The 19,207-nt window shown below is 46.6% G+C and overlaps 1 protein-coding gene across 5 annotated transcripts in view; it reads left to right on the top strand.

The window, feature by feature from the left end:
- The window catches only part of LOC118505846 (serine-rich adhesin for platelets), a 59,056-nt gene extending 43,608 nt beyond the window's left edge, over positions 1-15,448 (top strand). For 2 of the 5 annotated variants that reach the window (XM_036042217.1, XM_036042219.1), the window contains 5 exons: positions 9,045-9,423; positions 10,030-10,120; positions 10,187-10,463; positions 10,536-10,633; positions 10,710-15,439. In XM_036042217.1, the coding sequence (XP_035898110.1) occupies positions 9,045-9,423; positions 10,030-10,120; positions 10,187-10,463; positions 10,536-10,633; positions 10,710-13,730 (3,866 nt within the window). In that variant the 3' untranslated portion in view covers positions 13,731-15,439. Of the gene's footprint in view, positions 1-1,892; positions 2,156-9,044; positions 9,424-9,653; positions 9,851-10,029; positions 10,121-10,186; positions 10,464-10,535; positions 10,634-10,709 lie in introns of those variants that run through there. The other 3 variants (XM_036042221.1, XM_036042218.1, XM_036042220.1) reach the window with 3 other exon arrangements.
- The last annotated feature ends 3,759 nt before the right edge of the window (positions 15,449-19,207 follow it).

Raw genomic sequence — 19,207 nt, 5'->3', positions numbered from 1 at the left:
AAACCCTATCGTGTCCATATCTTTCGTATCTTTTGCTCACCCAAAATAGCCGCCCCGTGAAAGCCTTTTTTCATTGCTGTCCAATTTTCCTCACCATTTCCACAAAATCGAATGAGAAGGATTTTTTTGTTTCTTTGTTTGGTGATGGACGTCAAATGTTTGTACTGTGCGCGAATGTGTGTGCATGCATTTTACCTTTCGATTTTCGGATGTGCCGGAAAAAGGTCAATCGAGGTGAAGGCCCCACGTTTTTCGCATTCGCCCATACTAGCGGCGCAATTGGCAATAGGAAGGATTTTAATTCGCAATCTCGTACAATTGACGTGCGAAGGAAGATGCACTTTCGAACAGTACATTTGTATGTGGCTTTTCCGCGATGATGAGGGTGAAAGTGATCGAGAGAAGTGTTGCAGGTTGATAGAGTTGATTTGCTGGAAATGGATGTGCGAATTGTGTATGCTTTTCATACGCACGGAAAGGTCGTTGCTGTATTTTCGCTCGATAGAAGGAACTAGTAAACTGCAGGGGTTTTCTTGGTGATTTTTTTTAGAAGGATAACATTATATTTCTGTCTACACTTGCTTATCAATTTTTTTATTCGAATAGAACGGACTAGCACATTTGTATTGCTAAAAGAAACTTATGAAAAGTAAATATGTAAAAGCAAAAATAAATAAATAAAAATTCACCAAAACAAACAATAGGTAAAAATAGATGAAAATCGAATGTAATAAAATTAAAATAAATGGGATGAGGTGTCCTTTCACGGTTTAGAGAATGAAATGTTTCCAAACCATCGTGAATTGTACTTATATTTGTAATTTACCTTTAAGCAATACGGCCAGGCCGTTCTTTTTGAATAAAAAAAATTAAAATAAATGTAAAATAATTGTATCGAAATTGAATAATTACATGAAGATGGAAACAAATTCTTATTAAATATTAAAAAGCAAAAATTATCACTAAATGATCTGAAAATAAGGTCTCACATTTGATATTATGCCGATAGTAATGTTTGCTGTTCTTCTTTTCTCTGTTGCTTTCATGAGCAAAATAATCTGAGAAACCCTGTAGAAAAAAAAAGTCTTCATCAAATATTCTATTTGGTATACTGATTTCGAAGTTTAAAATCATAACTATTTATTTTTAAATTTTAAATGCTTTCTTCAATATTTATGGCTGAAAAACCATTGGTTTATTTCTATCATTAAACGTTGTCATCAGTTGATAAATATTGACATCTTAAAGCGGCAATCAAGAAGCACTGCTATATTTACTATCTGACGAACGTAATCCTCACTTATCGTCATTCCATAAACAACTTCAACCAACTCGTTTTTCCGATGCTGACCCATGCAAACACAAATCACCCATTTATGATTCACAACGCTTCAATACCCGTTTGGTCGCAAAAAAAAATAGCAAGAATGATTTTTTCACTGATGCGACCTCTGATATGCGTGCATGAGCTCGCGCAAATCAATTTGTTTGCATTAGCGATTTGCATCCGAAAGTGCTTGTAATAAGTTACCGATGGGTGAAGCAGCCACGCTTCGCATCGATGCGCACTTGTAAATACTAACCCCTGACTGCTTCTACTACTACTACTACTACCTCCAGTGCCTTTAAAGGCGAAGATGATCTCACCACCACCCTAACTGCACGGGTGGGTGAGCCTCGTGAAGCTCGCGAAAACGCAAAACAAAAACCCCTTCGCACTGAACTTCCACCTACGAACCTACGAACGGGGCACCGTGGGAGAAGGTGGCCAGGGTGCTACGATCTTTACCTAAGCGCACAACAACAGACGCGCCACCGTGTGCTGTATCTCTGTATGGTTCGCGGTGCGCGTGTTTGGTCCGACCGTCGACGGGACCGCCGCCGCCGTGAGAGGTTTCATTGGCGTTCGACTACTTGCTTACGGCGGACGTGGTTTTGTGTTGTGTTAGCGCTGGCTAGCTCCGTCACCCGGCAAGAAGCGTGGGCTTTTCTTCGCAGTGCTCCAAAAACGGTCTCGCGATCGCGATCAAGGCTAAACCTAACCTCGAAAGCTCCATTCAACGGCTGTGTTTGTGTGTGTGTGTGTGGTGTCTGGAGTTTGTGTCCTAGTGAAGGTATCTCGATCGGATCTGGTTCGAGTGATTTGTTTTTAAAGGTGTGTTTTTAGTTTTAATATCGTCTCACTGGCAGCAAGATTTAAAGAGCGAAGAGAAACAAAACAAAAAACCGTGACTTAGTTTCGAAGGGAAAACTTCCTTTATTGACAGCTGTCAAAAACAAGACGCGATAGTGCACAGTAGCAATTGCGGGAAGGCACCAGTTTTCCCGATTAGTTGTGGTTGACGGAATTCAATTTGTGGTTAGTTTTTTTTCCCCCTGCTGTGGCTTTTCCTATACAGCTTCATGTGAGGGTAGCGTGTTTTCCGTTTCGGTGAAGAGAGCATAACAAGTTTCCTTCCAAGATAGTAGTGAATGGTGTGTATGGTGCTGGGTGGGTTTTTTTTTACTGCTGTCCGTGGGTGTAGTGAGGTGCGGGTGGTGTATTTCAAGGTGATTTTCCCAAGCCCTTAATACGAAGGGACCAATGTGCGTGCGCGTGTGTCCGTGTGGAGTTTCTGTTTCGAATGTGTCCTTGATGGTTGAATGAATGAATGTAGCTATCAGCCTCATTGAAGGCTATCAGTTATTGATTTTCGTTTAATTCAATGTGAAAAAGGAAAATGAATGAAAATTTTGGTGTTCTCAATTAAGTATTAAAATTTAGTTTGTGAAAGTGTTTCTGCAAGTTAAAGTCCCTTTAATGTGCTCTCGCTAGCTTTTCACCTTAGCTGATTCGCGCCTACTAACAGGCTTTTCCTACATTTCCCTCAAATCAGAACTGCCATTCGTTGTGCAGTTGCGGTAAGCGTAAATGTCTGACCTTTTGACTACAAAGCCTTTACAAAAGGGGGGAAATAAAAAAAAAACCTCCATTCCCTTTTGCTTGAAGTGTGCTAAAGAAAGGCCCGGGTTAGGGAAGACAACATCCACCCAGCAGACAGCGTGGAAATTGTGTGCGCGAAGAAAATGTAGAAAAATTCCCGATTTCGACCAGGCACCGCGCACCGACACGCGGGGTGTGTGGGAAAGTGTGCCATCCGGCCATCATTCGATGATAATGATGTGAAAAGTTCCCAAAATGTCTCGCCAACCGTCGAGCCTACGCGCTTCTTTCTCACGTTCGGGGCACGCAGAAGAAAAGAAAAGTGCGAGTGAGCAGAATCTGATTTGCAAAAGGGCGAACAGTGGGCGTGCATGCGTGTGTGTGGGGTGGATGGGTGGGAAGGCGAACATTACAACCGACGCTAATTGCCCTCAGCTGTGTGTCCCGCGTGTACCAGGCTTAAGCTTTGGAAATTAAATTAAATTTTCGTAGATTATGATAGGCCGAGTGAGTGAGGTCGTCAAGGGCTAGTCGCGCCCTACAGCTGCTGTGGTAGACAAACAGACATAAAGAAGCTGATAAGCAAGTCCGCCTGCGTCCTACTATCATCTACCTTCAATCTGGGAAGCCAAATCTGGACAGGGTAGTTCACCATGAAGAAAGAGAGAAGAAGAACATTAAAAAGAAATAGAAAAAACGTCGGAACACAGATGCTCATGCTGCGCTTTTTTTTGCTGCTGGGCAATGATGCCCAAGCGAAAGGTGCTCGAATCGTACTCGAAAATAGTTACAAAGCAAACTAGATAACGATAAGAAAAAATAGCACACCTTAAGCCCACCTTTACCCCCTTTTTATTCCTCCATAAACATTCCTCCCCAAAAGCAAAAGCGGGGAAGGAAACAAATGTTTAACTGTGGAAAACTTTGGTGAGCAGTGAGGCCGCCCCGGAACGATTTAGCAAAATGATTAATGCACCTACTTCTGCTACTTCGGGTTCGCGCTTTTCCCGCATATTTATCCGGTAGCCGTGTACAGGCTCGGTGGAATAATAAGGAAAAATGGAAAAGATTTGGATGCAAGGTAGATTATTTGGGTGAAATAGTTCAGCGATGGATCATCATCATCATCATCATCATCACCCGCTGCCCCTAGATAATGGTGAAAAAGAGTACCTCCCCCGAATGTGTACTACAACTACAGCCTACCGACTCCTAAATGTGTGTCTGTGTAAGGTTAAGGTTTTTCCTTCGTTTCGTTTCTTTCCCCTGCTTGAAGCAGAGGAAAATTTGCACAGCTTTTCGCACACACCGAAACAAATTCATTGGAGCAACCGTTTTTTTGTATGCGAAGATGAACTTTTCTTCAATTTCTTGTGAGCTTTTTTTCTGGGTGGAGTCGGTGAAAAAGACGAGCCTACAAACACATCATACACATCATAGTTTGTAAGGCCCCAAAGCAACAACAACAAAACATCGTGTATAAACACATAAACAAAGTGAAGTGCGCATCCAACGATCGGAACACACGGATCAGAGACGTTTCGTTTCCCTTTGCTTCCATTTTTGGGTTGCAAATGGTGGCCTCAGAAAAGACTCTGGGCTCAAAAGTGTGGAGAGAGAAAAACAAAGCGGTAAAACAAAATCAATAGCCCACTTTCTCAGTGTTGATAATGGCGCCATTGTTGTGCGCCAGTATTTTTCAATTTTCCTTCCAAATTTTTCGGGAGCTGGCCGCGAATGGCGATAATGGGAGCTTTTGGGATGCGTAACAAACAGCGTCAAGGTCGAACGGGTTCCAAGTCCGCGTCCGAAATTGGTTTGATTGATGGATTGTGCGGATGAGTGCGTACGTGAAATTTGCTGATTGGAAACAGTGGCAGGTGCTCGGGAAAACTTGACGCGGCCTATCGCAAACGATGCAAATAAACGCTTACCGGAAGTGAAATGTTTGCGCAGAGTGACAGGTTTAGACATGACGTGTTGTATTCAGATATTGGATTTTTATGGAGGGTTTTTGTAAGCTTAATAATTTTGACTAGTAGTGGAAGTTCTAGAATTAATCGTTGTCCTCATGAGAGCTTTTAATATCGTAGTTGCTGATTTGGTGCAAATCTAGCTATATCTTTAAGAACTTTCAACATAAACATTGACGGATCAAAAGGTGACCTCGTAAAAAGGCTCTCTTAATTAGGGCCGATGGGCGGTCTGGTGGCCGAGGCTACAGCAGTGCCGGTCCTTACCCGACAGGCCCGGGGTTCAAATCCCATCCAATTATGCGGTATCAGTAAATCTAGTAAGCCAGAAATGACAGACATGACCTTAAGAGGTCGTTAGGCCCAGTAAGAAGAAGAAGAGTTCGGGCATTGTATAAGTGGCCTCATATGAGGGGTCTTGTGTAAAGGTCAGTAGATCTGCAATCTCGAAACTAGGTGGCCCCAACATTCATTTCGTCCAAGGCCTCCAAAGTACATGATGGACATGGACATCAATTCTTTCGACCTGGACCAATGGTGGACATCTGGATTCTGGGTCTGTCAATACATTGAAGTTACTCCTAGAAAAAGGTCTAGAAGAAGAGAGCTTTATCTTGCTTAACCCTACCAAAGAAAAAGCTTTCCTATGGGCGAGGCCTTCTAAAACCTTTCCATCCGATTCGTGATCGTGTTTACAAAAAATCGACGTCAAGCATACGTCTATTTCGTTGAAGCCACCCTCTATTTTAAAACCGTCAAACCATTTCTTCACACACACACACACTCACAAATCACCACACTCCGCCTTAGGTGTCGATTGCACTTGTAAACCCTCGGCAAAACCATAGAGCCAAAAACAAAGGAAACCTTCAGCCGGCCGCCCTTCGTAAGGCCGGAAGGTAATACTTTCGAATTTATAACCATCTTGACGGCTCGTGCCCCTTCAAATGGCGCCATGTGAGGTGCGCGAGCAAGGGCCGGCAGATGACAATTGACCGCGAGCTGGTGCTAGTGGCCTCGTGCCCTTCGCAATTGGCACGTGCACGTGATAGACGAAGCGATAGGGCTGCCCCGATGATGGCCCGGTAGGTGGATCAGATAACGACATCTAATCTGAGCTGCTTTCTACTGACGCAATTCGCGAACCCGCGAAGTATCTTTGTTTTACGTAGAAAGGATAATCTTATGGAAGGTTATTAGGTTTTTCCTTAGGTATTAACTGACAGTCATTTTTGGGGAAGCTATTTTAACGTTTTGCAAGCAATGGAGTGACATTTACGAGTTAAGTTTTATTTTCTGTGAAAGTAAAGCAGATAAAATCGTTGGCTGAGAGTTGGCAAATAAAACCGCCGGGTTTAATAAAACATACTCCACACACCCTTAAACGTTTATAAACAATGTGCGATTGTGATGCATTTCAAACCCGAGACGATCGTGTTGCGTTAAAATGCATTTCAAATGAGTGCAAACCACTAAAAGGTGTCAACTGTCAACCGTGACCGTTGTATTTCATTATAACCTGAATTTGGTATGATCAATTTTTGTGTCCACCAAATGATGTCTCATGAACGGATGGATTTCGATCGAGGGAGATAAGCTCGCAAAAAAACCGATCCTTCATATAACTTTGGCAATCGTAAACTTTATCTATGATAAGTTGTTTTCGTTTCTTAAAATGCGTTAATTGTGGATTTATATAATTTAGCTCGATTGCGCATACAGTAGACTCCCGCTTAATCGTTGCGCCGAGTGAGGAGTCCTTTTATGGTGAACTTCACGGCCAGTCCGTGGGTCTTCTCCTTCTCGAAAATAAAACCATTTGAATGCATCAACGATAATGGGGTAATATAATTTTTTAATCCAAAAAATAAACCCCCAGCTGGAGAAAACAAAACGCACGTCATTGGAAAATTGGACAATTTTGTACCGAAGAGCACGAGTACCCTTGAGAGAGCGCTCCTACACCCAAAGAGAGACGCATCAAATTTTCACCGCCTCGGTAGACAAGAAATGGTGGATTAATTTTCCGAATGGCGCATCATTATCCATCCGCACAGCCGCTCGTGCCTTGGGCTTGGAGGCCTATGGGTCCGTTTCACGAGTACTAGCAATAGCAAAGCGAAGGAAACCAAAAAAAGTAGGAAACACCCATGTACATAAAAGGCGCTCGGAGTTATCGGTCATTGCTTCAGAGCGCAATTCACTAATAATCTTAATCACAATAATGTAAATAATTAACTTCCGCCATCGCCATAACCTTAGCCGGCGGGCTCTATCGCTCTCTTGCATCTCTCTGTCTTTGTTGGGCGCTGCAAGAGGTCTTCGAGAGTCATGTTTTCGGTAGCCTTCCGAGGTGTGGAAGATTCGAACATTAAATCGAAAAACTCACAGCAACGACATTACCAGTAAAACCAGCTCTGACACAAGCGAGTGAACAGCGAGTCCCCGGATGGGATGTCTTATGCATAATTACAACGGCCACAATGTTTACTCACAAGCAGCGGTTGAGGTCAGAGTGCAGTGCAGTGGAACGTGGAGCGTGAAGAGCCGGTTATGATGTACTTAGCAATGGGTAGCTTTTCCGATCGGCAAAAAGAGATAGGTGCCGAATGTACCGAATAAAGCCAGTAGTTAGGTCTTAGTTAGTTACATTGTGTGGATGCTTTTGCCTTACCCAACATCGATCGTAAAATGTGGAATAATATGAATGAACTTCTCACTTGACCACTAATTTGCACCACGAGACAGTTTACGGAGGTAGTAGGAAGTGTCGGTTCGCTCTCCTGTCCAAATCCACTGACGTGTGACGGCTAAAGAGTTGATCGTCGCCGACAAAGACAGGCGTGTAAATGGCCCACCGATCCGAGCGAGCGGTGCTGTGGTTGATTTATATTGACCATAGTTTTGACACCTACACCTGGCTATGGGTCGGTAGTAATAGGCGTTTTTATTGCCGTAGTGTCCGGTTTCCAATCCCGCGTGCATGTGTGTCTCTCAAGTTTGCCGCCCGATCAGCGCGCGATGACATGCACTGTTTGACAGCTGATGTCACCCGAGGTAGCGTTACCGTGGAGGTTATTGCGGTGTAGAACATCCATATTAAATCCCGTGGCTGATGGAATTGATGATGCGATTGTTTTGATGGACTATGAGCGTGAGGTGTAAGAAGCAATATTGTTTTGAAGAAGAGAGCCCTCCAATGAAGGGTTTATTTTTACCCAGAGCTTGTGTTTTACCTTTACCGATAAATATTTATAGCGTTGCGTAAGACGCCATTACAGTAATTGCTCTTGCCTGGTCGAGAATGTTTATGTCTAGCCGAGAATGTCATCTTCTTGTGCAAATAAGGTATCGTATTACTTGAACCAATAACATAAACCGAGTGGCAATGTAATAGTCCTACAACAACAGTTCCACCATGTTGTAAGAGGTTAAATTCATATTTGTAAACAGCTACTCGGCATTAGACTACCGGAGCTAGAGCAAACATGGTCGGGTAAATATCAGCCGAGCTGCTCACAGCTGCCTGGAAGTTTCAGCGTCGCGTCATTTGCTCTGTACACACTTACACATCTACTTTATTGTTGATCGAACCGGCAGTAATGTGCGTACCGGCCTAATTGGACCATGGGCCTTGTGGGACAAAAGTCTAATACTCCCACCGCGATAGATAATACAGTGCTAGCGATAGAAGCTGTAAGTTGTATAGATTAAATTATCTCGAAGAAAACAACACCCGACACTGTTGTCAGATATTAATGAATCGTGTCGATAAGCGAACAATAGGGATGCGTGTAGATGCCTTATCTATATCTGTGAGGGAAACTCGGACGAAAAGAATCTCACACAGCGGAATGATTACAATGATTGGAGTTGTAAGACACCTTGCCGGCGTGTGGCGTCTTTGAAAGAGCTCTTGCAGCAGTCGACATCGATAAATGATGGTATTGAATTGAGTGAACATCTAACAACCAATCGGTCGACCGAATCGCTGTGCGAAACAATTGCCTTAAAAGGCAACAGCCGTAGAGTTGCCCGAGTCTTATCTCACACTTGGGCTGTGCTATGTTTACCTCAGCGCTAACCTATCAGCCTGTTAGTCTGCCATCAGCTTATTGTGTTTGTGTTTGTTTTTCTATGCTTCACAGCGGCACCTACCAACACCAGCGACACCACCAAACGGAAACGGTTCCATCCGTTTCGCAACCTACGCCGGATCTTTCGCCGCCGAACCGTATCGTCGGCGGACCGTGCCCCGGGACAGCTCGGTGCCAAAGGGCCAACCCACATCCACTTTGCCACACCCGGCTGTTCGACGACCGATGCAACGCTTCCACGGACCGGCTTTGGCGTCCCGATCACGATCCGCAACGAGTCGGCAGCCGGCGTCGCACCGCCCGGTTCTTCCCAGGTTGGGGCCGGAGCGTACTTCAAGCGCGAAACCTACCGGCTACGGAACTCCGATGATCTAGACAAGGAGATGTCCGATTATCAGCGCAGCCTAAGCGAAGGTCGACTGGTGGATAGGTAAGTTCGATGGGATGGGGTTCCTTCGATAAGTGATAAGAACCAGCGGTGGATTACCTGTCAAGGTGCTCGCAAAAAAATGTCGCTGAACGTTGAACGGTCGTACCCATGTACGGTTATCATGCCTGTGGGTGCTCTATCTTATCGCACCACGCTCAGTTGAATGACAATTGGTGCTCAAGCGGAACCTCGTTGACCGGCTAGTGTCAGCATCAGCTAAGCTAGTGTGTTTTAGTCCATTGAGACAAGTAGTTGATAGGAGTCGGAGTGTTTGACAGGTTCCGCCGACGTACAAGCTTATCGCAAAACAATCAGAACTACGGGGAGATTTATTTGTATCGCCAATCGAACCGAGCCAAATGATCCAAATCGATAGAGCACCAACCATAGCGCTTCGCTATCGAACACTGATAAGAGGCTCCATAAAGTAAGTTTTCGGTGTAGTCTCTTCGAGTTGCCGATTAGATGTCGATAGTGAGTTGAGATTCAGTTAGACGTGGACGTGTGTTGCTTGCGGGCAGATTAAATAAACTAGCAGCATAATAATAGCCAATAGTTCCTGCAATCACAGTCGCTAATCAGTTCGCGTTGTCTTCCTTTTTGCAGTGACATAAGCCGCGATGGACTTTCACAATCACACGATAGTGTTTTCTCCGAATCCGCCGGCACAGCTAGCAGCCTATCGATCACGCTAAAGGTAAATGTAAGCTTTGTGTGGTTTTGAGTTTGGACGTGACAGCAGCCGATGTACTTCTTATTGCAGAACGAACTAGCGGACGTGCTGCGTAAGCGAAGGAAAGATCGGCAGGGAGAAGTTTCTGACGAAGATCTCGGACTGCCCATGAGTCCCATCACACCACAGCGCAAAGATCGTGGAATGAACAAAAGCGAAGGATCGCTCAGTATACTGAGCATGACCAGCTCGGACATGGATGATGATCGCTCCGCATCGAACGCAAGCGGACACAATTTGCTACACCTGGACTCATCCACCTCCGGCTCGATCAGTATGAACCGATCAGACAATATGGATGAAAGTGGTAAGTGGAGCTCACATCGAACAGTAAGTGTGAGATCATTCTCACGTATTGATTCGTTCGTGTCGCAATTAGGTGATTCATCGAAATTGAGCCACTCCGCAGCGAAACACAAACTTGCCGTACGACCAAAGAAAAAGGGCCCAACCCGAGCTCGAACTCGCCCAAGAGAGGTGTGTAAGGTTGTTGTAACCCTTAACAACTGATAACAATTTTAACTCTTCTGTTTTTTACCTCCTGCACTTGCAGTCAACCCTGTTGCCAGCGACGCCCGAAGTGAACGAGGAATCGTTGAAGCTTTCCTCCACCAATATCGCTTCCAACTTTTCACCTTCGAAGGAAGCAAACGAGAAGGCCCATTCGTTGCCGTACGGTATCATGCCACCTGGTACATCGACCCCGCTGTCGTCCCATCCGATGCCAAGATCACCCTCCAAAGAAGTCAGCGCGTCGAAGCTTTCGATCGGTGACGCACCCGCGAGTTCCTCAATCTACGTCAACAGGAACATTTCCAAGAGTCACGAGTTTGAGCGCACGTCCGAGCACCATCTGACGGTGGAGGGAGCGGGAGCTGTTTCATCGAGAAAGGAAGACGATGGGTTCTTCAAGCGTATCCTCAACTATAGCTTCAAGAAGAAGAAGCACGAGTCGGGCAAGGAAGAGTCCGCGTCGGTAACGGCTTCCCCACGGAAGGAAGACAACACCAGCAGCGTGTACATTAGCTCGGCTGAACCGGCCCTTACCGATTGCATTCCTACGGAGCAGATTATGAAGCTGTCGTTGGTAGTGGGCGAGCCAGAGATGGGAGAGCTTAGCGGGTACAAGAAGATCAAGTCTGGTCCAGCAGCACGACAGCGTGTCTTTCCGAAAGATATCTTCACGGCGGAAGAGCGCGAAGCGAACGCTAGGGAGCAGCAACAGCACACACAGCGCTACTCTTCAAACGTGGAAGTTAACCGACAGTCTGTCGCATCGTCCGGTAGTGGTCACTCGCTTACAATCGTTGAAGGAAAGGTACCACTGCACAAGAGCGAGGAGTATCTCGTCTCCAAGACACGCAAGTTCTCCGAACGCAGTGTTGATGGCGGCGAGGGTGATGATGAGGAAAGTGATGGCCGACGATACGTGAGTCACGGCGAGCGACTCAAAAGCCCGAAGGTGTATGGGTTGAGTTCGTATCAGCAGAAGCTGGCGAAAATATCAATCTCAGCGCAACCAGCGACTGAGACGAGCAAGGAAAGTCCAAGCAAACGAGCGAAATCGGTGGAAAAGTCAAAAAGCTTCCGCACGTACACGGACAGTGTGTCGAACCAGCTGCAGGCAGGTGGTCATCAGGTGCCGAGTTTACCGAACCTGAGCGCATCGCTGTCGGTGGGCAACTTCAGCAACAACTTCCTCGAGACCGAGCACAAGTTCTTCAGCATGACGGAGAACATGAACACCGGGAAGCAGCGTGTGTTTAAGGACTACATCACCAATGCGGACGATGATGCAGATTCGCGGCTACTCTCGTCGAGTGCTTCGCTGCAGAAGTTTGAGATAAATGATAACAATCTGTTGAACCCGCGCGAAGAGTACGTCGACCATCAGCCGAAAAGTATTGTACTGACGACAAACACGCTGACACCGCCCGAACCGACCAGCATCTTGAACAAATCAAACCAGAACATTTCGCAGATCGAGGAGAACATTGACAAGCTTGTATCGTCGCAGTTTGTCAGCATCATCAGGAGTTCGGACGAGGGTAGCAGCAATGAGCGGCTAGATGAAATCTCCTCCGCCGGTCAGACGGGTGCGAACGTGCCGGAGTTCATGAAGATCCAGCTGAACCGTGTCGAAGGTACTGGACGGCCCGCCAAGACGAGCAGCATCGTTTTGACGGCCTCTCCTACACCAGCTCCACCAACCTCACCCGCCATTGCTAGTCCCACTGCCAGTGCAGGGCAGTACCAGCCGCCAGACGATGCCATAAAGCTGCAGCGACGGTTCAGCAACGAGAATATCGAGATCACCGAATCCAAACCACCGCTTCCACCATCGGTGGTGGCAAGGTCCAGCCTGATACTGGAGGGAGGCGTCCCCAAGAGTCCACCCGCCTTCCGAAAGCAGGGCAGCAATGCTGGCAGCGTAGGTGCGGGTGATCTGGCCGGTACGAAGCGCAACTCGATGAATCTCTCACAGGACCTGAGCGACGATCGGAAGGTGATCCTGCAGCGCCGTACCTCGGTGACGGAGGAAAAGATCAAGTACGAGCGGCGGATATCGTCCTCCTCGGAAGATATAAAGTTCGAGAAGAAAAAGTCCACCTCGGAGGAGTTGCTGGAGAAGCGCGGAAGCACGGGCAGCGGCAATGGGAACTCCAATTACAATAGTGGCTCGAGCAGTGGTGACGAGCTGGTGGTACTGCGCAAGAAGTTCGTCGTGGGTGAGAAAGAGGGCAAGGATAAGGATGGAACTCCGGAGCTGATGAAGGTGTTTGCGAGGAGATCGTTGAAGCTGCGCTCGGACGATGATTACAAGGTGACTGATAGCGGCAAGCCGCTGTCCAGCATTGACAGCGACAAGGAAAATCAATCGAGCGAGGAAAAGTTGGATAAGGTAGGACTGCAGCCGGTGAAGCAATCCCAGCAGCAGCAGCAGCAGCAGCAGCAGCCACTCCAACAACCGGAACTTATCTCAACAAGCCTCGTGCAGGCGGTATCGGTGGCTCCTTTACAAGCACCTGCCACGAATGGATCACTGAAGAATGGATGCTCGGGAAGCGATGCAGTGCCGCTGAAAAATGGTTCCAGCGAGAATGGCCAATTGCCCGCAGCAGGAGAAGCGATCCTGCGCAAAAGCGTTACCAGCAAACCGTTTGGGGTACCGAACCGGTTCAGCAATGCCACCAACGGTGGACAACCGCGCAATGCGACCTCGTTTGTGGAGGTACGTAAAACGCTTCTTCCAAGTGCGACGGTCACAGTGTCCCCGGTGAACAATAACTTCGTGAAATCGACATCCCCGGCTGGCCAGGACGCGTGTGAGAATCAGTCCACCGTGAGCAACAACAACACCATCAACACAAACCGCCATACGATCGCGTCGTTAAACCAGCTCAACAGCACGAACGGTGTTGGTGGTGGAGTCGGTGCCATCAACAACAACGCGTCCAACAATGCCACCACCATCATCGAGACGGACGCCGGGAATGGTGAGATAAACGAGTTCAAGGGCATCCTGCAGCGTCGGGCGGAGTGGGAGAAGCGTGCGAAGGAAGGATTCAAGTAAGAGGCTTTACCCGAATCGGTGCGTTTGTGTGTGTGCGTCCTCTCAATCCCCCCACCGAGGTATAATCGAGGAACGGGAAGCCTGGGTTCCACATCAGAAGCAAACGGGAAGACCACGGGAGTTCAGAATTGTATGTGTGTGCGTGTTTAGGACCAAAGCTTCTAGGCCGTAGATAGAAGCCGCTCATACGCAGATCACTTAGCCGCGCGTTTGTAGGATAGAGATGTCGGGAGGGTTCGTCCAGCTCGTCCCAGTGATTACAAAATTTCGCTTAGTATTTTCATCGCTTTTTCGCATAAAGTAAACGAGAAACAAAACAAAAAAACACCACCACCGTACACATCGTTAGGACCTGAGTCATTGTGACACACACACAGACACAAACACGTGTAGTACATAGGGACGCCTTATTCCGCCGCGTATGTTGTTTTGTTTGGACTTTGTTGAATTTGAGAGATTCCGCGAGTGATTATAGTAGCGTGAGAGTGTGCGTATTTAGGGACGGGTGATCACCTGTCGGATGATGTGCAGATGGTTCCAAATTGTGATAGCAAACATGTGTATGTTAATTAAAGCGTGCGTACAGCAAACCGGATGTCAATCGTGACTGTGTGGAATTGAGCAGTAGGCTTTGAACGATCCTGTCAGGCGTCTGCGTGTCAGACTGTTTGTGGATTTTATTTACAGAGATTACTAGACAAGCGTTGCATAGTACCATAGTAACGCGGATCGTTCCGTAGATCGATACTCATACCCAGCTGATGATGATTCTACCAACCTGTTCGAGAGAGCTTATTCCAGTTGTTTTGTTTGAACGGTCGGTATCTCTTCGACCCAGATATCGAACCCCAGAGATTTAGTTGTCCTCTATTTTGTGTATATAAATCGTTGATCTTCCTGACGAAACAGTATGTGTGGTAAAAAAACATGGCTGTAGCTTATCGTTTCTTGAAAAAAAAAAAAAAATGCACCATTCGCTAGGTTTAGAAGCGAGGTTAAGTCAAGCAATTCTGACACATTTGTCGCCAATCGCGCCGGCTAGCAGCGGCCGGCTGACAGAGCGTCCCCACTTTTGTTAGTGGAGTTAGTGGTTAAGCAAGAATTCACATATACACCCTACGCACGTTACTACTATCCTAGAAGGATCGCATATACACATATACTCTCGCTTTTACGACGGCTAATGCTACAGCAAACCCAAATACCACTATTACCACCACTAAAACGGAAACAAGTGTTAGTAGAGCGATAAGTTAGTATTTAGTATGCAGAAGAAAAAACAAACAAACAACAAACCAAGCGGACTCGCGTGCTCAATGAAACCGAAATCAAAACTATTTTGTTTCCAATTGTGGAAATAGTTGACGGCGCAGAGAGAGAGAGAGAGAGAGAGAGAGGGAGAGGAAAGATGGAAGTTATAGAGCGTAGTGAAAGTCGTTAATTCTTTCCGCCGAGCGATATTTTATAGGTGTGTAACGCGAAATAGTAAGGATCGTATATTTCTCCGCTCCGTCTTTGTTACTATTTTTTTACATTGTTAAGATGTCTCGCGTGTATATGCGCGCGCGTGTGTAGGGATGTCCACTTCCGGGGCACACACCGGGAAGCGAAACATAAATCAAATCACATCAACCCCGTTTTTTCGATATCGATGTATATGTTTAGCACTATGAAGAGAAATAAATGCAATTTCCTGAACGTAAAACAAATGAAAAAAATTGTCTGTTGGTAGTAATTAAAAGCCGTTAAGGTGGCATTCTATTTTGTTGAGGTAAAACTAATCGATTAGTGTGGCTGGTAATGGTCACACCTTTCAATGGCACACTATCTGACGGGTCAGATATGTGCCGCCATCAGTCTAACCTGTCATCTCCCTGTCCACAACCGGCAAACATGACAAACCACTTATGCTCAACCACCGGGCATCGGACGCACATTCCAGGCCGCATTCGCTGCTGCCAGACGGGGCCAGTACGGCTAATGGAAATCTCACCCGAAACTGATGTCACTGAACCGCCGCCCTCTGGCTGGCTGGCTAAAAATACAAATATTTGCGCCTGCCTTGGCGTTTTTCCATCCAATCCACACGAACACTTCCCGATGACATTTTTCCCGCCACCCGATGACATGTCCGCAGTCGGTAATTAGTGCGTATCGCTTGTTTCCCGGCCACCGCGGGTCCGTACTCCTTCATCCGCGCATCGCATGCACGCAATCGTCCGGCTCGATCGGCAATGATCGCATCTTGAACGAATTTCCTACTCCACATATGCATATTCTAAGAAAATATGACCCACTGACAATATCACTAGCGCGCACGTTTTTCGCGACACCGTACCGTGCCCGACCAGCACACCAGACAACTGACTCATCCCATCCCGAAAACAGGATGACCGGTGGGGTGAATTTACAGCTTTACAGCAGCCCAGTGGACGGTAAGGATTTGTGGACACTATTTGTGGAGCGGTGAGTTCATCATCACGCCAACTTTCCAGTGAATGTAGTACAGTTTATTTGCTAAGCTTAATGGAGCGTTCTATTTTTGCCTGCTACCAAATATGAGTAAGCGGAGGACACCGGCTGATGATATGACGACCAATTGGCGAAGTGTTGTCATCCTGAATAATGAGAGCCGTTATGGCCGATTATTCAGGATTCTAAATTTACAACTGAATAAGGTCTGTGGTCTGTGGCTTTAGGTGAGGCTCTACTACCAGAAAATGAATATGAAACTACGAGCGAACGGTGGAACGCTCTAAAAACAAAAATAATAAGCTGTGCCAATTCCACACTCCCACCACGTCGGGGCAACACCAGATCTGGCTGGTTCGACGAAGATTGTAGACATGTGACAGAACGTAAAAACTGCGCATACCGAGTAATGCAGCAGCGGCATAGAACGCGGGCATGCGCAGAGGAATACTCACGGCTCAGGAGAGAAGAGAAAAGAGTTCACCGCACCAAAAAACAACTTTGGGAAGAGCAGCGGGTGCGGGAACTTCAAGAAATCAGAGTGCGTTACGGACCAGGAAGAAAGTTTTACCAGGAGATAGCAGGTCGCCGAAATAACTTTAGACCTAAGGTGACCTGCTGTCGGAATAAGGATGGGGATCTGGTCAGTTACCAGCCAGAGGTCCTCTCGCGATGGGCTCAGTACTTTGATGAATTGCTAAATGATCAGTTCAACGAACAGCTAGAGGCTCCACTAGCAGATGATATCATGCTACTGCCACCTAGCATAGATGAAACACGAATGGCCATCCGTCGGCTCAAGAACAACAAGGCACCAGGCACCGACGGAATAGTAGCCGAACTGATCAAAAACGGTGGTGCAGCACTCGAACAGGAAATTCATCAAATTATTACTGAGGTATGGGATAGCGAATCGATGCCTTGTGATTGGAATCTTGGCATCATCTATCCTATATACAAGAAGGGAGATAGGCTAGAGTGCAGCAACTACAGGGGTATTACGGTGTTGAATACCGCCTACAAGATCTTCTCCCTAATCTTACAAGATCGACTTGTCCCATTCGTTGAAGAGATAGTCGGAAACTATCAGAGAGGATTCCGAAACGGAAAATCAACCACTGACCAGATCTTCACGATGCGGCAAATCTTGGAGAAGATGGCGGAGCAACAGCTCCACTCCTACCATCTCTTTATTGATTTCAAAGCCGCCTATGACAGCATAGCCAGGGTAAAACTTTACGACGCAATGAGCTCTTTTGGAATCCCGGCCAAGCTTACCAGGCTTGTACGAATGACAATGGCCAACATCACATGCCAGGTGAAGGTGGATGGAAAACTCTCAGGGCCCTTTGCTACCACCAAGGGCCTGCGCCAGGGAGATGGGCTCGCCTGTCTCCTCTTCAACCTGGCGCTAGAGAGAGCCATCCGTGACTCAGAGGTGGAAACTTCGGGGACCATCTTCTATAAGTCAATCCAGATCCTGGCATACGCTGATGACATAGACATCATTGGTTTGAGGCTCTCCTATGTAGCAGAAGCTTATCAAAGGATCGAGCGTGCGGCACAGAACCTCGGGTTGGAGATTAACGAGGCGAAAACCAAAATGATGGTGGCACCACCAGCGGCCCTGCTAACAAACACTGATTTACGCAGGGGTGATGTACAGATAGGTGACCGCACCTTCGAAGTCGTCCAAAACTTCACCTATCTGGGGTCAAAAGTCAGCACCGACAACAACATTGATGTTGAGTTACGCGCACGGGTGCTGGCTGCCAACCGGTCATACTACTGCCTGAAGAAACTTCTCCACTCTAAATACCTGTCGCGACGGACGAAGCTGGGACTGTACAGAACATTTATAGTCCCAGTACTCACATACGCCTCTGAGACATGGACTCTGTCCAAAACTGACGAAGCCCTCTTAGCCGCGTTCGAGAGGAAGATGCTCAGAAGGATTTTTGGCCCCGTATGTGTGGAAGGACAATGGAGGAGCCGCTACAACGACGAGCTCTACGAGCTGTATGATGATCTCACTATCGTACAGCGCATTAGACTCGCCAGGCTCCGGTGGGCTGGTCACGTCATGAGAATGACACCGGACGACCCAGCCCGTAAAGTCCTTTTAGGCCGTCCACAAGGACAGAGGAGGCGTGGTAGGCCCAAATTGAGATGGAGTGATGGCGTTGATGCGTCCGCCAGAACGGCCGGGATAACGGATTGGCAGACGACGGCGCTGAACCGTGAGCGGTATCGAGGATTGTTGCAGCAGGCCAAGACCGCAAAGCGGTTGTAGCGCCTGATAAGTAAGTAAGGTCTGTGGCTCAACAAATAATTCAATTACAGTTATTTACACAGATTTTCTATGGGGCATTTTTAATTAAAAATTCTCCTCACAGTTGGCTCAAAACATAGTTGTTTTTTACATTTGTCTGTTACAGATGAAAGCAATCTAATCGATGAGACAAAGTTTGTTCAACCAGCGGAAAGGTACAAGCAGGATCCATTTCACGTTGGCCGGCTGCCAGTAACCGATACGGATGAAATGCACCAGTTTATGCTTTTACTTTTACTGCTCTTACGAGTAAGTGAAGATGAAAGAGCTGTTAAGGATTCAAAGAGGGGTTTTTCTTTTAATTTTCACCAAACAGTAATATTATAAGTTTAGTATAATGTCACATTCTTATAATTTTAAATATAACGGCATGACGCCGTTTTATCATCGTTCTTATAATTTTATTTATATTTTTATTTTATTTTTAGTGTAATTTCTGCCTTATGACCCTTGCCGCATGAATATCCAATATAAAACATGATCATTTCGTCTTTCTCGCATTTTTTTCTCTCTCAACAGTAGAACTACACCCTTGCTGTAACTACGGCAACCGGCTCCTGCTCCTTGGTCGGATAGCTTCCGTTGGCAAATTCGCGACCAACGAAACACGCAGCTGGGACACAAGAAGGTTACGATTATCATCTTCTTTCCCTTCTTTCCCGGGTTCTTCCCT

Source organism: Anopheles stephensi, chromosome 2 (genome assembly GCF_013141755.1).
Source record: "Anopheles stephensi strain Indian chromosome 2, UCI_ANSTEP_V1.0, whole genome shotgun sequence".
NCBI lineage: Eukaryota > Metazoa > Arthropoda > Insecta > Diptera > Culicidae > Anopheles > Anopheles stephensi.
This window is presented reverse-complemented; position numbering and strand designations above follow the sequence as displayed.